General features: G+C 48.9%; 1 protein-coding gene across 1 annotated transcript; it reads right to left on the reverse strand.

Annotated features, from left to right (window-relative positions):
- Positions 1-5,436: 5,436 nt before the first annotated feature.
- LOC144324975 (uncharacterized) lies at positions 5,437-12,062 on the reverse strand. Its single transcript, XM_077916630.1, is given in 4 exon segments — positions 5,437-5,545; positions 5,548-7,343; positions 8,264-8,469; positions 11,983-12,062. Coding segments are annotated over 3 exon segments (2,061 nt in total). The 5' UTR covers positions 8,448-8,469; positions 11,983-12,062; the 3' UTR covers positions 5,437-5,464.
- Positions 12,063-14,077: the final 2,015 nt, after the last annotated feature.

Consider the following 14,077-nt stretch of genomic DNA (forward strand, 5'->3'; position numbering starts at 1 on the left):
TCAGAAGTGAAATGAGGCGTGCAGTAGCTCCCTGAGCTCGCCTCTGCAGGATGAATGCATGGCTGTGATTGGCTAAAGCGCAGACATAGGAAAAAGCGGGGATATAGGGACACCCGGTCTACTCGTTCTAAGTATAGAGCGCAAATAGGCATAGAGAGAGATAGGGGAATATATTTATATATGAGCTTATTTCGCTCGTGAAAGGAAGAAGAAAGGGGGTTATGGGAGAAGTGTGGTGCTTGTGTAACGGTGAGGGGACTGGGTGGGTGTACCGTGGGTACCCTCGAGGTCATCGCCTCGGTTGTTCAAGGGAGAGGGGGGGAAAGAGGTACCCCCCCTCCGGTCCGTATCAATATGAACTCCGAAAGGCATAAGATAACACATGTATTAAGAAAGCAGGAATGAGATTTAATAAGCTTGCAGGAGACCCACGAAAAAGGACCCATGGAAAATGGTTAATGAGTAAAGCTTGAGGCCAATAATTTATACCTTCAGATAAATCGAAAAAAGACATTGCCAGGAACGAATAAAAGTCCTGGTGTTAGGATTATGCGCAGCAAATGAAAAGAAATCAGACTTTTAAATGCTGGGAGGGATGCAGGCAGTGGCGAAGGGGTTGTTTAGACAGCCTTTCTAGAGAGAGAGAAGCTTGAAAAGTGAGAGATATGAAGAGAAATGAGGGCGAATTAGAAGAAATCCCCCGAGAAACGAGGCAGCCCAGGGATACTGCAGCCTGGCCTGCCAGTGGCGTAGCGTGGGGGGTGCAGGGGGGGCCGGCCGCACCGGGCGCAACATCTGGGGTTAGGGCAAATCCATTGGTTAAGGGGCACAAATCCACGGGTTAGGGGGCGCAAATTACTTGCCTTGCCCCGGGTGCTGACAACCCACGCTACGCCACTGTGGCCTGCCAGGAACCGGCCTCCTTGGCGCCTAAAATGGAGGCGAGGCTCAGATTTCGAAAGGCGGGCAGTTGGGAAAAGGCGGGAAAAGTCGTTTCCCTCAGAGCCGCTGAGGGGAGGAAGCAGCGGGGGGAGGGGCTCCTCCTCTCTTGCCCCTCAGAGACACAACGGGGACCCTCTTGTGAGGGGCGCAGAAAGGACGGCTCTCAGTCAAAGGGGCGGCAGGGGGGTCTCTCGTCTCTCTGCCCCCCTCACAACCCCATTGCGTTCCTCTCATGGTGGAAGGCCTTGGAGAAAAGAAGCGACCATGCCTGCCTTCAAAGACGGAGGTTCTGTTTCAACCTCTGCTTGCAAAAGGTTTCAACCGACACCCAAAAGAAGGGGGTCCCTTCGGGGAATGGTTGATCTTGACAACCGGAGTTGCTGGAGACACTACGGACAAGACAAAGCAGATGTTGGAGACGACAAGTGGGAATCCTCCCTCAGAGGCGCCTTTCCTTGCTGGTGTTACAACTAAGGGAAGAACGTGTCAGAAGTCGGTGGTTTGCCTCGAAAGAGGGAGAGATTTACAGTGGAGAGGTGACTCGAGATAACAAGGAGCAATAGCAGGTGGTAGCTGAAGAATGAGTCCACATGCTCAAACGCTTCATGAATATTATAGAACACACCTCTGTGGGAGAAATGGCTAATTCGAATGACCAGGTAATGTATGTAACAGGTGGGAGAACATATTAAGGAGCAAAAATGAAGGCGGCCTTGCGGGAAGCCTGTAAAGTGTATTTTCTTAACCAATAGGAACTGGAGGAGGGATATTCAGACGGTCTTAGGTTAAAAATTTTAACCTAATAATATTTTCTGTGATGTGAACTGGAATGCGCACTCCCTCTTTCCAGCATGAGCTGGGGGGTCTTTGCCCATGCAGTGCTGTGACTCCTTCTTTCACAGAGACATCTGAATCCCTCTGGGAAAGATCCCCTGGACAGCTTTTGTCTAACAGCCCCCCCCCCCCATAAAAGCCCCACAGGCAGGAATGGGGAAGCCCAGGAAGGTGGGGAGAGGGAGGGGTGCATGTTGCTCAGGGGGCAGCCCCTCACCATGGGACTCTCCCAACGCCAATTAAAATCAAGAGGGACACCTGCCATCCTTTCCCTGTGTTTCCAGCCAGAAAACCAGTTTATACTGGGCTCCCAGAACCATCTGACCCCATTTCCCACCCCAGAGCGGGGCTGGACTAATCAGAAGCCTCTGCATTAGACTGCTGAGGGTCTCCTGCCTTTCTTCCAAGGCTTCTTGGGGGCTGCAATGGCCAGAGGAAGAGACAGCCCCCCCCCAGCCTTTATATGGCCTCTGTGGAAGAAAACTCTGGGTTGAGAGACTACTCAGCAGCCCAGCTCCTTGGGGTACAAGTCCCCCACTGGTCCATGTGGTCAGTAAAAGAAGGAAATTCCAGCCAAGTAATTTGGAGCAAAACAGCAGTCAGTAGACTGAGAGCCTTTATTGTTGCGCAACAGGTTCAAATAGCAGTATGAACTCTGAGCATGGGGCGACATTAACTTTTAAAACTTTCCCACCATATCCCAGAATATCCCCCCTCCCTTCCCCACCAGTGGGCGGGGTTTGCAGCACCGAGCGGGGCTCAGCTGGGCGGGTGCCACCTACCTGCTTGATCCGGCCTTTGACCTGCCCTTGGCCAGGGAGGACAATGGACGGCCGGCCGGGGGTGGGCCTAAGGCCAAAAGAAAAGAGGATGACTCCGTTGCTCAAGCCTCTTTTGCTGTTCTTCCTTCCAAGATCAGGAGCGTGTCCAGGCGGCTGGATTGAGGCAAGTAGCCGGCCTTCTTTGCTTTGCCTGGATGGGGGGCGGGGGAGAGATTTGGCCCCTCCGCCAGGCTAGGCCGCATTTTTGGCGTGCTCGGTTGGGCACGGTGCGGCCTTTTCGGCTTTTTGTCCGCAGCGTGGGAGGGAGCTTGACTGCTCTGCCACTGGCCGCTGGCCTGAGCCCCAGCGGGGCTTCTAGTGCGGCCTGCTCGCCTTTTGCGGCGGCGGGGGAGGCATTGCTTACCGCCGGCCCGGGACCCCTGCTGACCCGGGAGGACATCGTGGGTCTGGCTAGGCCGCAAACACGGCCTGATTGCCTTTTGCAGCGGGAGGGGGGATCATCAATACATTGCACAGAATCATCAATACATCTTGTTTTCTTTTTTAATAATATTTATTATTTTTCCAAAAACACTAAAAGAAAAAAAAGAAAAAAACAAAGAAAACAATACAATACAACACATCAAATTAACAAAACAAGATTAAGACAATAAAATAAGTCAACCAATTTCGTTATCCCATCTTTCATTCACTTATTTCCACGACCTCCTCACACCTCCCTTTTTGTATTCCACTTCTGTTAGTTATTTCAGCAATTCCTTTCCATCCTCCTCTGTTTTCAATCCTATAATTATCTTAACTCATTCTAACCTTATTTTTTCCCTTTAATACTCTATTAACCTATCTATACTTAATTCCTTATAATATTTCTACTAAAGCTGTATTACTTCATTCCAACATTTTTCTAACATTCATTAATTTTACAATATTTCTGGAAATAGTCTTTAAACTTTTCCCAATCTTCTTCCACCGACTCTTCTCCCTGGTCTCGGATTCTGCCAGTCATTTCTGCCAATTCCATATAGTCTATCAACTTCATCTGTCATTCTTCCCGGGTGGGTAAATCTTGTGTAAGTGTCCAAGTGGAAAGATAGGCCTTTATGGAATACAATTGTGCCTGCAAAGAACCACATCCCAAAAAGTGTTGCCACAGAAACTAGGGAGTTAAAGATGCTCTTCTGGCAGAGGGGTAAAATGTCATGGCAAAAGTCTTGAGGGTAGAAACTGGAAAATACATTCAAAGCACTGATACGGTTTCTGACCTGTATGAGTTCTTTGATGGGAAGTGAGACGAACTGTGACAAAAGCTCTTTTTATGCTCATGGCATTGAAAAGATTTCTCCCCTGTATGAATTCTTTGATGGCTAGTGAGCTTAGCCCACACCCGGAAGCTTCATTTAGTCTCCATCTTCTCTGTGTTAATTGTTCCCTTTGACATATAACTAATACTGAATAGTGGTCTTAAGATTGTTCTCAGTTGTATTTCCACTTTCCAACAAAAGAGCCAATTCTTTTGTTGCCCACACCGCATCTCTTCTACTTGTTGCGTTTTAAGCATTATAATAAAATGTATATTCCCTGTCTAATGGATGTTTGTCTCCATAAGTCCACTAATTTGTTGTCATGTACAAAAAGGAATTAGGCATTTCCCCCTCCTTTTGTGTCCCAATTTCCATATTATCCTGTCCTAACCTAATGAAACGGCCCCATTTAGATCTCCCATTAACATTATATTCCCTATAAAGTTTATATCCCCCCTTTATAAAGTTCAGGTGTCCTCTCATTGGGAGCGTATATTCCCAAAATTATCCATCGCTGCCCTCTGACGAAGAAATGACCAGTCCATAATTTTAACGTTAGGTTTATTGTAGATGTGAGAGACAAAATAACAACAGGAAAAGCCCCAGAAACCCAGAAGACAAAAGTCAGAGATTGATGTGCATTATAATGAGTGAAATAAGTATTTAATCCCCTATCAACCAGCCAGATGCCAAATCTACCTGGTATCCTCACTGTATGTAATAAACTGAGATTAGAAGCACCTGCTGTAAGGCAGAGGTCTTACCTCTTATCCCAGGTTGTTACAGTACCTGTACAAAAGACACCTGTTGACAGAAGCAATCAATCATACCAGGGCATTGAAAATGGGTCGAGAATAGGTATTCCAGCATGAAAATTACCCAAAACACACGGCCAAGGCAACAAAGGAATGGCTCAAGAAGCAGCACATTAAGGTCCTGGAGTAGCCTAGCCAGTCTCCAGACCTTAATCCCATCAAAAATCTGTGAAGGGAGCAGAAGGTTTGAGTAGCTACACATCAGCCTTGAAATCTTACTGACTTGGAGAGGATCTGCAAAGAGGAGTGAGACAAAATACCTCCTGAGACGTGTGCAAACCTGGTGGCTACCTACAAGAAACGTCTGACCTCTGTAATTGCCAACAAGGGTTTTGCCACCACATACTAAGTCATCTTTTGCAAATGGATCAAATACTTATTTCACTCATTATAATGCACATCAATCTCTGACTTTTGTCTTCTGGGTTTCTGGGGTTTTTCTTGTTGTTATTCTGTCTCTCACAGATACAAATAAACATACCATTAAAATTAAGGATGGCTTATTTCTTCATCAGAGGGCAAACAGGCAAATTTAGCAGGGGGTCAAATACTCACCCCCCTCCCTCACTGTAACTCCGGACGACTTTTGTCCTTTATTATGGTAATTTTTCCATGAAATGTTCCTTTCATATCTCCAATTTTCTTGAACAGATCTTTGGTGTTTCCCATTCTATTGTTATATGATACAAATGTGATAAAGGGTATTTTTAGTTATTCTCCCCCGTCCCTTTCTCTTTCCCATTCAACTGTATTTTGTACGGGTTGTTTAATAATTTTTGCTTTATTACTTTTATTTTTTGGTCTTCCCTCTGCATGAATTCTTTGATGGGAAGTGAGACCATCCTTCCGATTGAAGCTCTTTCCACAGTCCAAGCACTGATAGGGTTTCTCCCCTGTATGAATTTTTTGATGCTGAGAGAGCGTTCCACTTTGACTGAAGCTCTTTCCACATTCCAAACACTGATATGGTTTCTCCCCTGTATGAATTATTTGGTGCAAAGTGAGAGTCTTCCTGTGACTGAAGCTCTTCCCACATTCCAGGCATTGATATGGTTTCTCCCCTGTATGAATTCTTTGATGGACTGTGAAATTGGCACTGTTTCTGAAGCTCTTTCCACATTCCAGGCATGGATATGGTTTCTCCCCTGTATGAACTCTTTGATGTGAAGTGAGACTGTGACGGAGACTGAAGCTTTTCCCACATTCCAGGCATTGAAAGGGTTTCTCCCTTGTATGAATTCTTTGATGGGAAGTGAGATCACCTCTCTGACGAAAGCTCTTTCCACATTCCAAGCACTGATATGGTTTCTGCCCTGTATGAATTCTTTGATGGGAAGTGAGATTGGAGCTCTGACTGAAGCTCTTTCCACATTCGAAGCACTGATAGGGTTTCTCCCCTGTATGAATTCTTTGATGGGAAGTGAGACTATCCTTCCGATTGAACCTCATCCCACATTCCAAGCACTGATAGGGTTTCTTCCCACTATGAATTCTTTGATGGGAAGTGAGACTGGAACTGTGACGAAAGCTCTTTTCACACTCATGGCATTGAAAAGGTTTCTCCCCTGTATGAATTCTTTGATGGGAAGAGAGCTTTGACCTATCCCTGAAGCTCTTCCCACACTCCAAGCACTGATAGGGTTTCTCCCCTGTATGAATTCTTTGATGGGAAGTGAGACTATGGCTGAGACTGAAGCTCTTTCCACATTCAAAGCACTGATAGGGTTTCTCCCCAGTATGAATTCTTTGATGGGAAGTGAGATGTGCACTTTGACTAAAGCTCTTTCCACATTCTAAGCACTGATAGGGTTTCTCCCCTGTATGAATTCTTTGATGGAATGTGAGACTCAGCCGGATACGAAAGCTCTTTCCACACTCATGGCATTGAAAAGGTTTCTCCCCTGTGTGAATTATTTGATGGCTTGTGAGCTTAATCTCTGTCCGGAAGCTCTTTCCACATTCCAAACACTGATATGTTTTCTCCCCTGTATGAATCCTTTGATGTGAAGTGAGACTACCCTTCTGGCTGAAGCTTTTTGCACATTCTGTGCACTTATAAGGTCTGTCTCCAGTATGAATTCTTTGATGGGAAGAGAGCGTTGCCCCCTCCTTGAAGCTCTTTCCACATTCGAAGCACTGATAGGGTTTCTCCCCTGTATGAATTCTTTGATGAGAAATGAGATGGGAACTTTTTCTGAAGCTCGTTCCACATTCGAAGCAGTGATAGGGTTTCTCCCCCGTATGAATTCTTTGATGGGAAGTGAGATGATCCTTCCGATTGAAGCTCTTCCCACACTGCAAGCAATGATAGGGTTTCTCCCCCGTATGAATTCTTTGATGGGAAGTGAGATGGTGGCTGTAACTAAAGCTCTTTCCACATTCCATGCAGTTATAGGGTTTCTCTCCTGTATGAATTCTATGATGGGAAGCGAGACTGCCCTTCCGAGTGAAACTCTTTCCACATTCTCTGCACTGATACAATTTCTCCCTACTATTTGTTCTTTCATGTGAAGTGAAGCTATCCCTCCTAACGAAGCTCTTTCTTTGATGGGAGGTGGACTGGGAGCTCTGACGAATGTTCTCTCCACACTCTGAATATTTATATGACTTCTCTGCTATGTGGATTCTGTTCTGGTCCCCCTTGTTCTTCTCTTCCAATTCTTCACCATCTGCAATGAAAATAGACGCTAATTAGAGCCTCGGAAAGAAATGGCGCTCCAGATTATTGAACAAAGTCCTCCCCCCCCCCCGCGAGACTTGAGAGTGCTCTGTTTCAGCCTCAAGCAGACATCCTTGGAGTCTAACTTAATGTCATTGACGATGTGTGGTATCTTTGACCCCCCCCAGCATTTCTGCATGCCTGCGGGGCACCTGACTCTCTTGAAACCGGTGGGGCCACACTGCCAGCATACTGTGACAGGGGCACAGATGACACAGAGGCATCAAATCCAACACCTGACCCCTCCCCCAGCAATGCACTGCCATGTTAGTGTAAGTCATGCAACCTCTGCATCGCTGTCCTGGACCCAAACCCCACTCAGAGCGAAGGGGACATGGTTCACATCCGTTATTGAACAAAGTTAATAAATGCTTGTGACAGAGGAAGAACTGGAGAGAGTTAGGTGTGAGGCCTTACTATAGTTTTCACTGCCTTTGTTGATTGGTATTAACTGACATATTGCTTGGCCTTAATCTGGGATAGCTTTTGTTTGGCTCAATCCTGGAATCCACTCCCTCTCCGAGGTCAGTCAAATGCAGACAGAAGCCAAAACAACAGACCTCACAGAAGTTATTTCAACTTTCCTAAAAGCTCTGAAGCCAATATTGAAGAAGGCCTGGGAGGTTTAGACAAGTCTGGTCCATGTTTACAAAGGCATGACTAGATGAAGAACATTCACAGAGGAAAGAGCTGATATCCCTCCATTCAGGGTTCAGAGTGGGGATGTTAGAATCCCAGACGCTGTTGGTCTCCCTCCAAACAGTGGAGGTTCAGGCAGGCAGGTGGAGGAGCCTGAAAAGGTGGCCCCCTTCTCCATCTCCATCTGCCTGCCTGTCTCCCCCCACCCCCAAGCTGAGCAAGCCCCAATACCTCTCCAGCTCCATCCATCCACGTCTGCATCACCACTCTCCTGGAACTCACCAGATCTCTCGGAGGTCCCTGAGAGGGAACGCTCAGAGGTTGTGGGGAGGGATGCGGTAGACAACCTGATCAGGTCAACCGTCCATCTTCCCCCTTCCATCCTCGCTAGCTTTGCAGGATCCGTCTCTTTCATCCTTCCTAAGGAGTCAAGGAGCCTGGGAGAGAGGAAGAAGCAAAGGGAACCTCAGAGGCCCTGCAGGGATTCTCCTGCCCTAGATATTCTCCTGCCCCTGGAGAAGCACAAATGGGGCAGCCCCTTCCCAACAGAAGCCCTTTTCCTAAACATCTCCAGTGGTTCCAATGTAGCCTTATTGGAGTTCACCGATTGGGTCTGCGTTGCTTCGTGACAGGAGGAAGGAAGTCAAAATGACACCGAGTTGGTTCAAAGAAAGAGTTTATTCTGCTCTCCGGATAGCAGAAGGCACTTGCGTGGTGAGTCCACAGCAAGTCCAAAGAAATGACAAGTTACATGCAGTATATATACCCTCCAGGCACCCTCTCCCTCCTTCCAACCACGTCAGCTTGTATACGTAGGTTGACAATGAAGCCTTAGCTTACAGGGGATTCATTTGCCCGCTTGCCCAGGACCGAGAACAAAAGCACCAGGGAAGCAACTTCTTCAGAGAAAAGAGTTTTATTGAGATCTGCACAGAGGCAGCCAGTGGAATATCTTCCAAAGACTGGTGGCCCCTATACTGTGTTCAGCAAGCATTCTTATACCTGGGAGCATACATTCGTCTCCCCAATCAGCTGGCAAGGTTACAACTTATTACCTTATATTACCTTATATGGCATATGGCTATATGGCTAGCTAAGCTCCCCTCCCTCCCTTGTATGTGTGTTCTTCTTCTCTTGCATTACTGAAGCAGGAAGCATGAAGCAGGAAACAGCTTCTGGCCTACATAGCTGAAGCAATTGTGGTTTTAACCACAGCTGCTGCTAGCTGCTTAACCACAACTGCAGCAGTTAGCTTGGGTCCCTGATATTATTGAGATTAACCCTTCCCTCTCCCTTTACTCCCTCCTCGTTCTGGGGTATGGGCCTATACTCTCTCACATATCCCATTGAACTCAGTGGGGCCTTTGGACAGAACTTGGTGGCAAAACCAGTGGGGCCCTGTCCCCAATCCTGAAAACTGCAACCCCAGAGCATGGGCAGAAAGTAGACAAGTAGCTATTACCTGTGGGTGCCCCCATGCTAGATGCTTTGAATGGAGAGCCCAGTTCACACTCTTTGAGCTCTCTCACTGCAAGCCAGGCAGATGTTGTGGCCCTATTTGCCTCTGTCAGGGGTTGCCTGGGGACCAAATCTGTATGTGGAAGCAGAGGAGCTGGTGATGCCACATTTCTGAAATATCATGAGACGAATACACCACTCCTCCTTAGATATTGTCTGTGTTTATACACAACCTTCGCAAGTCTCCAGTCTCAAAATGTGGCCCCCACCCTGGCATGGAAGCCATCAAAGTATAGATCTTCCACATGTCCTAAATCTGTAGTGTTCTTAAGAACACCAGGCATGTATACCCTTTATAAACTCCAGAGGTGAGCTTTACACTCCTCTTGTGACAAGATTCCCAAAGGCTTAGGGTAGCTTAGAACTAGCCTCTTTTGAGACTGCACCAATTTCCATTTCTTTTTTATCAAAACCCACAGACGCTCTGCTAGATTTTTCCAGAAGGTTTTACAAGTTCCATGTCCTCTGTTAATAGTACAAGCCACCCAATGACTGATAATCCCTCTTCATTTATCCCAGAAGGTTGGGAGAAGGAGTCTTTTATCCTTGTTTAGCATTTCCTGAGGATAGATCTGAAATCTGCTTTCACATTAGTTCGTCTACTTGTTTAGTCTAAATAGGGGAGAGACATGTTTTGTTGCATCTGGGGCAGAGGAAGTGGCCCAGTTGTGCTGCTGCAGATGCAGAAGGGCTTTTCTTCTCCCTGTGCTCCTCCCATCTGCAAATGTTCCTGTCTGGCTACAGCCTCTGTTCAGAAATGTGACTTATCCCTCAATCTGAAGGGGGTTTCTTTGCATGCCCCCATGCAGTGGCGTAGCAAGGTCAGGTGTTAGCCGGTCCGGAAAATTTCCTGTCACTCCCCCCCCCCCCCATTGATTTTGTTTTGACTTTATTTCATATTTTCTTACAAAGGAATGTGGATTCTGGGCCTCTGATAACAAGTAGGCCACTGGGGACAGATACTTAAATCTACAGGATGGGTTGTGTGTTGGCTTCTGTTATTTTATTTATATTTATTGTTTATTTAATAAAGTTTATTTTTAAAAACCTGCAAAACTGTTTACCAAAAACAAAAAAGAAAAATTAACAACCCTACTTTAAAACATACAAAAGCTAAACTATTAAAACAGATTCAAATTCCTTCAGCTTCCCAATCATCTGAGTAAGCTTGCCTAAACAAGATTGCTTTTAGCAGGTGCCTGAAAAGAGTCTAGCAAAGGCACTGTTTATTGGGATTTCACCATGCTCTGTATTATCTGAAAAGGAAAACATTTATTTCAAAAGCAGGACTGCACAGGAGCAATCTACTCGCCTGGGAGTCTCATCATGATCAGCGGGATTTATTCCTGAGCCGACGGTGCATAAGATGGGCTACAATCCTATGCACGCTCTGCATCCAACTTGTACCTAAAAATCTTCACAAACCTGCGCCAGAGAGTTGCAGAGTAGGAAGAGACCCCTGAGGGTCATCTAGCCAACCCCCTGGGGCAATGCAGCAGTCTCAACTAGACCATCCCTGACCGATGGCCATCCAGCCTCTCCTCTGTGTGCCTTCTCCACGAGAGGTCTGGGTGGTGGCAACACAAAAACGAACCTTTTCTGCAGTGGCTCCCCATTCGGGGGAAGGTCTCCCAAGGGAGGCTCGCTGGCCCCTTCCTGACATCTTGAGGTGCCAGGCAAAACCCTTTTTCTATAACTGGGCCTTTGGCTGGTTAGCATTCTATGGCCTTTTCAATATGTTTGTGGGAGGAGAGATCATTGCCTTTGTCTTTGTTTCATTATGCATTTGGTGTTCTAATTTTGCATGTTTATGTTGTGAATCGCCCTGTAAACTTTGGATGAAGGGCAGGATACAAATTTAACAACAACAACAACAACAACAATAGCAGCAGTGAACAGCTACAGTCAATCAGGGGTGCCAACTTGAATAAAATATTAGGAGGGAGCAGGCATCGGGCATAGCCAGGCGTGCTCTGGTCCAGGGGGTCACGAAGAGTCGGACACCACTGAACAACAACAACGGATTGCTTTGAAGGGGTTTCTGCACCAGGTCAAGGAATCTGTTGCCCCCCAATTACACCCCCCCCACACCCACACCTGTATTTTGCCCAGCCAAAGGTGCAACTCTACCTGAAGCCCAGGAAGGAAGCAGCCAAAGGTCCTTGATGGCCTCCCTCCCCCCCGGGCGCCCCACCTTCCTTCCCCGGCTTGTTCTCCCCCTTTCCTGCCCCTTGCCCAGCCTCCTCCTCCTCGCCGCCCCTCTCGCCCCAACTCCTCGAGCGACGCCCGCCTGCCATTTCCCCCCTTCCTTCGCTGCTGCCTCTCCTTTGCCTTCTGCCCTGGCTCTCCGCTCTCTGACTTGGGGGTCTCCCTGCCCCCTGGGACCCCCTTCTCCCCACGGCGCCCTCAGGGGGAAGAGAGAGGAGACTCACCCAGGAAGCTTTGGCCAAGGGAGAGCAGAAAGCAGCAGCCTCCTCTCGGCTTGCAGGAAGGGAATTGGGCCAGGGAGGACCTTCACTTCCGGTGCCCTCTAGGAATCCAGCTCGGCTCCTCTTAACCCTTGCCAAGCCGAGGGCAACGAGCCCGCCTCTCCATCCGCTTCTGCCCCTGCGCTCAAGGGGCTGCCCCCTTCCCTCCCTCTGTGCCAAGGACTCTGCCCCAAGGAGCCTACATCGAAGCAGACCCCTAACATAACAGCAAGGGAGGCGGGGGTGGCCATGGGGGGGGGGGGTTACCTTGGCTCTCCCCTCCCCCGAAATAGAGGCTCCAGGATCCCAAGGAAAGGCTGGGATGGAGAAGAGGCGGAAGTCTGCGCAGTGGCAGGAGGTGTCTTGGGCTCAGAGATGGCTCCATCAAGACGCCCCCCCCCCGGGGAAAAACCCTCCAGCTCAACGAGTGGGGGGGGGAGGAAGGAGGCGGTGGCTTCCCGGCCAGGAGATCCCCCCTCCCGAAAATGATCTCTCCCCCCGCCAAGCGGATTTTCCTTCTTCTGCAGCCGCAAGCTGACTTGGGGGATCTGCCAGGTTCTCAGCTAGAACAGGAGGAGGGAAATCCCCTCTCTGTCTCTGAGGCCAAAGAAGATGAATGTCTTTATCCCCTCAGAGGTGGATGGTTCCCTCAGGGGAGTTTGACCCCTGCTCAGAGGTGCATGGTTCCCTCAGGGGAGTTTGACCCCTGGACCAGCTTCCTTCGTCACCCCAAGAGCCAGAACGAGCAGAAGGGCTCCACCTGCAGGCCTAGGGGAAAGAGGGGCTCTTCCCCAGACAAGGCTGGAGACTCCCCTTCTGGCCCCTCGGGGTCCCAGGAGCCCTTTCTGGATGGCCCTCACTTGCCCCCCAGATGGGCCAAGACATCTGTTCAACAGCAGTTCAACAGAAGTTGCCCCCACTCCGGATCCCTACGGGTCTCAGGGGGCCACTGGAGCCCAGTGGGGGCACTCTGGGGAACTGGTTGAATTGGGCTCCTCCTGGTCTAGCCCAAACAAGAAAGGGAGCTCTCAGAAGAGGAAGCCATTGTGGAGAGAACTGAGCTTGGCTGTTCTCTGCTGAGGGTCTCCTGCTGTTCTTCCACGGCTTCCTGGGGGCTGCAATGGCCAGAGGAAGATACAGCCCCCCAGTCTGAATCCCCTGCAGAGCCCTTGGGAGCAACCAGAGCTCTTCCTCTTTCCATGGCTAAGCCTGCCTTAGTTTCCTTCCCCAAGGCCTTGGAGGTGTAGGGATGATCGCGGGGTCCGGAGGGAGCACACTCCCCTCCCGCAGGCAGCCACAGTCTGCCTCCACGCGTGACCTTGGGGTGTGGGGCACCCCCCTCCACACACAGACAAACCACAGCTGTCTGAATATCGTATTCTCTGCAGTAGTCTGTGGTGTCCTGTCTGTAACCTTTGTCTCGGAGACCTTTTGTCTCCTTCATCATACACTGTGCAAGGGGGAAATTACACAGTGGAAACAGGTGCCAAAATAACTTTGTACCACCCCACTATCTTGGGACTGGAAGATGTGTAAAGGTCACAGCCCAAAATGTATCTGCCTGGGTTTGCATATTTGTGTCAATAAAAGGAGGCTCCACAGGGCGGGCTGGCAGCTTGCATGCAGCTCACCTGTGCGCAGCTCACCTGCATTATCAACTCCTGCCTCATGTCCATCACTTCAGGAGGAACCTTGTGGTGCGGAAGGGGGAACCCCAAATGGCAATTGGGGAAAGGAAAATTATACAGCATCTGTCAGGGGCTCAGGAGCAGAGGCACAGGAAAGGGAGGAAATAGAGAGCGAGGGGGAGGAATCCGAAGGAAATGTTAGCGATGACAGCGGTCCGAGGTCTCTGAGTCTCTCCAGCGAATCGGAGGATTCACAGAAAGGGGCTCCCATGGTCAGAGCAAGGGGGTTGCCTAGGGGGACACCCCAGGAAGAAGGGGCCAGAGGGGACTCAGAGAGCAGCAGTTGGAAATCAGGACCAGCTTCTCCACCAGAGTGCAGTAGGGGGGAGGAGTCCCAGGTATTGGGATCAGGCGGCTCACCGCCAGCGGGA

Source organism: Podarcis muralis, chromosome 12 (assembly GCF_964188315.1).
Source record: "Podarcis muralis chromosome 12, rPodMur119.hap1.1, whole genome shotgun sequence".
Lineage (NCBI taxonomy): Eukaryota > Metazoa > Chordata > Lepidosauria > Squamata > Lacertidae > Podarcis > Podarcis muralis.